The following is a 6,207-nucleotide window of genomic DNA, read 5'->3' as shown; positions in this document are numbered from 1 at the left end:
GTAAGGTCCTTCCTCCTTCGGGAGAGGTCCTGCCAACCGGCAAACGGGCATATAGGCCCCTAGACCCGGCGATTGACAGCCGGTTTGAGCAATACTATTGTGCCTTTCTCCAGTGCTGCGGTGCCTGTGCCCAATGAGGGTGGGCAGGTGAGTGGGACCTCAAGAAGTGCCTCCCAATCACAAAGGGTCGCATGTAGGCGGGACATCGCCTCGGTCCGGCAGCTCAGAGCTGAGGGGGGGAGGAGGAGGAGTCACCGCTCTGTGGGCGGGGTCTCGCCTGAGCGGGGCCAATCCAGTTGCGGGAGAGGCGAGGTGGCGGTAGCACCGCCCAATGGCGGAGGGCGCGGGGGCGGGTCCCGCCACCGGCAATCGGCGGTGGCGGCGGGGGGCGGGCGCGCGGTTGGGCGTTCGGTTGCTGAGCAGCGCACGCAGGCGGGGGAAGGGCGTGCTGTAGCGGCCGTGCGGCGGCTGGTGACGGGCGCGGGGGGTGGCGGGGCCGGGCGGTCGGTCGGTCCGTCCGCGGGGCGATGTGAGAGCGGCGGCGGGCCCTGTCGCGTGCCCCCAGCCGCGCTCCCCTCGGCTCCCCTCGCTCGCGCCATCCCTGTGGCGGCTGCGGCGGCGGCGGCTCCCGCCGGCCTCCGCGGCCGGGCCCCGCGTTATGTCGTGATCCCGGGCGGGCGGCGCTGCTGCTGCTGCTCATGGGGCTGCTCAGGATTATGCTGCCGCCCAAGTTGCAGCTGCTGGCGGTGCTGGTCTTCGGGGTGGCCGTGCTCTTCCTGGAGAACCAGATCCAGAAGCTGGAGGAGTCCCGCGGCAAGCTGGGTGAGCGGCGGCGGGGCGCGGCCGGGGGCCGGGGCAGGGCGCGGGGAGGCAGCGGGGACGGCAGCGCGGGCAGCCGGCCCGGCGGCGGGAGCGCGAAGGGGTGGCAGCCAGGCTCGCCGGGCCGGGGGTGGGGGGACACGCACCGCTACTTTTCCCGTGTGGAGGCTTGTGTTTGCATGCCCGAAGTGATAAAGGACCGGATCAACACGGTGTGGGGACTTTGCAGAGGGGCTGTCAACAGCAGAGGCAGCAGCCTTGGCCTTTGAGTTCATTTGTATGTGTGTTTTGCGAGATCATGAGACCTAGGAGGGATCGGTGTGGGAAAGATAAATATTTCTTTACTGTGTCTAAATGGGTTTTCTTAAAAGAGCAGCGGTGTTCAAAGCTATTAGGAGCAGGGGCTGGCCTGCCTGTGCCTTCTGCAGGCACCTGGGAAGGGAGAAGAGGAGCAGCAGTGGTGCCGAGAGTGAGTCTAGTTCTGGTGCCTGCTGCTGCAACGCGTTGTCGTCTTCACGTTTAATTTCTACTTCAAACATTTCACTAAGGCTTGGCATTGCAAAGCAAAGCACAGTGAAAAAAAAAAAAAAGAAAAGCTATAGACGTTGTTCTTCATGACAAATGGGTCATTTGTTTTACTGTCATTGAATGTAAGATGTTATTTTCTGCAGTTTGCTGAGTAGTTAGTGATCTCCTAGACTGTCGCTGAGCTGTAGTTAAACAGAATAATGATGAACTTGAAAACTCTCCTTTAAGATTTATTTTGCTTTTCCTGCCTTAAAAAGACCTTTTTAGAGTAATATCTGTCTGGTAGGTACCATCTTATTAGTTTGTCTGTTGTACATAAAAGGCTGCAGAACTTGCATAGATTTTACATTTCTTAATTAAGGGTCTCAAGGATGTGAAAAAATACCATTCTGAACCTAGTTTGTGGTGCCTAGGAGTTGTAAAAACAGAGCACTGAGACTTCTAGTGTATACAAGTGCAGGGGTTGGTTTAAAAGCATTGTTGATTTGTTTTCTCTTACTATTTCACTGCACTAAGATGTTTAGACTACAAACACTTCAAGTTTGTAGGAAGAAAAGTGCACGTCGTGTTCCTACTGGTGTTAAAACTACAAGTGGACTTTGAGTGACATGGGAAGTTTAACAGTGAGCTTCTAACAGAGCCAGAGTCAGTATAGCTTAATGTTGAGCTGTATGAATGCCATTGGGATTTTACTTCTCAGCATTTCTTTTCCACCTTGCTCTCTCTGAACTGAATTAGAGATTAGGACCCTGGAAATGGCAGTGATTGACTGCTTGAATTATGGGACATTCTTACTCTGCATATTTTTCAACTGAAATTTTGTACCAGTTATCGAGGTATAACTTTTGCAGGGTCTCAATAACTGTAAACAAAAATTTGAAGAAGAAAATGAATGAAATTGGAAGATAATTCAAGCGGGTGTTAAGATAGCGCTCAAGGTTCAGTGGAATTTTTTATCTGTCTGTTTTAAACTGGTTGGTTGGTACCAGTGGCTTCCGTGCCTCTGTTGATGACAGTGTATGTTACATCAATCCTGTGATTAGGGAAATCTACCTCCTGGCATGGAAAGATTAACATAATGCATGTGAGAATAAAGAATTTTGCTGGTAAAACTTCTTCTTCCTCCTTAATATATATGCAGTGGCGTGATTAAGATATATTTTTATAGGATTAAAATACACAGCTCATACTGCTTTGGGAAAAGAATCTAATTACTATGTTCTGCTGATTTTATTTCTTAAGGAGAAGAGAAAACTATTGTAAAGTTTATTAAAAGTATGATGGAAAGATTTGCTTTGTGAGCAACTTACTGGTGATTGTCTAAAACCTGTGTAAGGAGGGGAAAAAGGGCTTTCTGCAATAGCTGTGACCTCGGTCGGGTTCTGTTTTTTTAACGTGAGAGTGTGCTTTCTTAAAAAGCTTCCACCTGTCTGAATGTCTCCCTTTTTACATGTTTGGTATATATTTTATGACTAGCAAATGTTAAGGTTTCATTACAGAATTTTTTTTACCATCATAGTCAGTGATATTTCTACTGAGCTGTAATATGGAGAATGGTTTTCTCCAAACAAACTAATTAGTTGGCCTAATGCACTTGAATTCCAATCTTTCTCCCTGCCCCCCAAAAGAACGGGGTGTGTGTGAGTGTGTGTGTGTGAAGAGGCAGCGATACTATGATTGGATGATAATGACAAAGTAGTTCTTTTGGTCCTTCAGTTGTCTTTCAGTGAGTGCTTTGTGTTAGAAGTCACATTGCGTATTATTTGGGTATTGGGTTTTGAACTATGCTGTGGTTTGCGTTGATATGTCAGATGATAAACTGTCATCTTGGAAAGTAATTGTAAGAATTAGGCTATGACTAGGAAAACCAAATGACTTCAGATTTGATAACAAATAAAATAATTCCCCAATCTTACTGGCAGTTCTAATCATATTCAGTCATACTTTCTGGTAGAAAATGTTTTATCCAGTTGCTTTGCATATGAGCAACTCTTGTTTCTGTACTGAACGACTTGGGAGGAGCTGAATTTCAGTTCAACATCTTAAAATACCTTGCCTATAACATGAAATTGGAGCATGTTTCTGGGCGAAAAAAGAATGGGAACCTCTTTCTTCCTTTAGGCCTTTATGTACGTAAAACTCAGTCACCCTGGCAAACTTTTTTTTTTAAGTTGAGAAGTACAGGAGATAGAAGCAAGCAACCATCACAAATGCTGATGTTGCTTTTTTTCCTCTGTGACGAGATTATTATGATCCTAATATCGTTTAAAAAGGATGTGTAAACCTGTGGGCTTCTTCATCATATGAAAGATAACTCTCTAATTAAAAAAATAAAGAAAATTAAAATATTCATTGTAACGTCTCTGCAGCTGTTAGACTTCTTAAGATCTTTACAAATAGTTTGTAGCAGTGAGATCACAAGCAGAGCCCAGTCAGAACCCAGTTTCAAGTACTTTTTTGGTGAGATCTGTACATACAGCTATTAATCTTTAGTATTATTTTAAAGTTTACCTGTAAGGGCAGCTAAATCAGCATTCTCTCCAGACTAAGCTGTCCCTAGTTGCCAGTGAGAACTTTAATGTTGTTATTTAAGGCTGGTGTAGGTACTTGCCCATTAGCTCCAGGAATGCACAGCCCTAACAGAGAACACTGCATGTGAAAGGCAAATGTTGAGGTTTGCACTGTCATTCCTGGAACAGAAATAATGCCTGACCATCCCCTTGGAATGGCATGGCATTAAACATGTGCCATGACATCTCCTGCATTGCCATTAGTGATCGTGGTGAGTTGGATCAAAAAAATGATCCAGCTGGGAGTAACGCAGCCATCTCTTCTCTTTCCTCCGCAACATTTTGTAATGCATTGGTGGGGAGAAGGAAGAGAAGAGGGAAGTTTGTATGTGTTCTAGTTCTTCTGTTAAATTAATTTTATTCTACAATAGCAAGTACTAGAAGCACTTCAAGGTTGGGCAGAGGGGTAGGGGAAGACCATGCCTGATTCACAAAAGAGTCTGTAGGATTGATCAGAGAAGGTGAGGATAGCAGACGGGGAAGGATTACTCTTCAGTGGGGTGAAAATGAAGTAATACTGCTACTTTCTAGCTGTTTAGTGATACTTATATATTCGATTTTGAAAACAGTCTATGTCTGAGTAACATAATATACCATAACAGGGAGAGCAAGGATTGAACGGCTTTATTACTGTTTCAGATTATTGCTTCAGGTCATGTTGAACCACTGGTTAGCTGTATTGTGGGAGTGCTTCTTCTGCTAAGTGATAAACTTCTGGCTCATATCTGTTAATTCAGCACCTTGATTTCTGTCATTTGAAAGAAATTCTTAATATTTTAGTTTTTTAAACTTTTTTTTTTTAAATACGTGAACAATTTGAAAGGCTAAGGCTCTTTTCCTAAGCTCAGGGAAGAAAATGGAATCGATGATTAATTGATTATTTTTTTAAGGTAGTTTCCTAGCACCTGTAGCCCTTGCTGAGCTAATATCCTTCTAAGCACTGCGCAAGTACCTACCAAACCACTGTTCCTTTGAAGTTAAATGATTTATCCTCCCAATGATTAAATCTTATTTCTAGAAATATAACAGTTTATACTTTTTTGAGGATGTTGAAATAATAGGCATCTTATGTTTCCTTCATTCGGGGGGAAAAAAAAATCTCCTGTCAGTAGGCCTGCCAGTTGCATGTGTTTGGGAAATCCCTCACAAAACTACTTAAGTTGTCCCTCATAATAGAGCATGCATGGTTCATTAGTATATTATTTATACTTGAACTTCATTTGTGAAAAGTAGTTTGTGACTGTTGGCAGTTCTGGCTGCACACGGCTATGCAAATAATTTACTAGCATTTCTTTTAAATATAGCTCTGTTGCCCAATAGTTATTATTTTCTGCTGAGTAGCCCGAGGCATTCTTTCAGAAGCTGTTTTCTTGTGTACCGGGTTTCCTGAAATAAGAGTTTTAATGCTGCTTCCTCGGTATATCTCCAGCCAGTGAAACATTTTTACACTTTGCCTTGCTGGCTCTATCATACTTTTTCATTTAGTTCCCGCTTACCATTCCCTTTCACCATGCCCACAGTCATTCCAGACACTTCCAGAATAAATTTTAAACTACTCCCATACTACACTTGTACTTAACATTAAAAAGTGTGATATAGAGCAATTGTATGAATTTTATTTATTTATTATGTTATTGTTTGTGATTTTATATTTATTTATAACTTTTTGGGCAATAAGTGTTGCAGCTGCTGCTGTTGCATTTTCAATGAAATTGGTAATGTCTGAATTTTGACTAATACAGAACTGTGCACGTTCCCGAGTGCATACCAAGACAGTTCAGACTTGCTAATGGACTCTGAGGCTTGATCTCACCCCTTTTCACTGGCACTCCGACATCTGTTTCTAACAGTGGAAATAAGAGGCAAAACTTTTGAAAAATTTCTTTCCTCTTCTGGAAGGCTGCACATGAGAATCTTCAATATTGTAGTACCTAGTTTGCAGTCCTCGTGCTTTTGGTGAAATAGGTTTGAGAATTAGTGATGTGGTGAGATCTGTGCCTTTGCTTCTAATAGCAGGTGCTGTTCTGAAAAGTCATCTGGCAAGGGGATATTTTTGTTAGAGGTATTTTGGGGTTAGTTCTGAGAGATGAAACGGCTTGAGAGGTCAGATGAAGCATCTACCTCCAGTCCCTTCAGCCACGGACTGCAGTGGGGGAGGTAATCACCAGGTAAGGCACTGCATCCTTCTACGTTCTCTGTTGGAAAAGGTCAGGTTTGGGACAGTACATATCTATGTGTGTCACTTTTTAACACACAAATTTAAGTTGAAGAGCACAAAGACTTAAAATAC

General features: G+C 43.9%; 1 protein-coding gene across 1 annotated transcript in view; it reads left to right on the top strand.

Annotated features, from left to right (window-relative positions):
* Positions 1 to 565: 565 nt before the first annotated feature.
* Positions 566 to 6,207, top strand: part of HS2ST1 (heparan sulfate 2-O-sulfotransferase 1) — an 81,813-nt gene continuing 76,171 nt past the window's right edge. Inside the window, exon 1 of the mRNA XM_068406993.1 lies at positions 566 to 822. Within this exon, the coding sequence (XP_068263094.1) occupies positions 699 to 822 (124 nt within the window). The 5' untranslated portion in view covers positions 566 to 698. The remainder of the gene's footprint in view (positions 823 to 6,207) is intronic.

Source organism: Nyctibius grandis, chromosome 8 (assembly GCF_013368605.1).
Source record: "Nyctibius grandis isolate bNycGra1 chromosome 8, bNycGra1.pri, whole genome shotgun sequence".
Lineage (NCBI taxonomy): Eukaryota > Metazoa > Chordata > Aves > Nyctibiiformes > Nyctibiidae > Nyctibius > Nyctibius grandis.
Note: the sequence above shows the minus strand (reverse complement) of the source record. Positions and strands in the feature narration are given on the sequence as shown.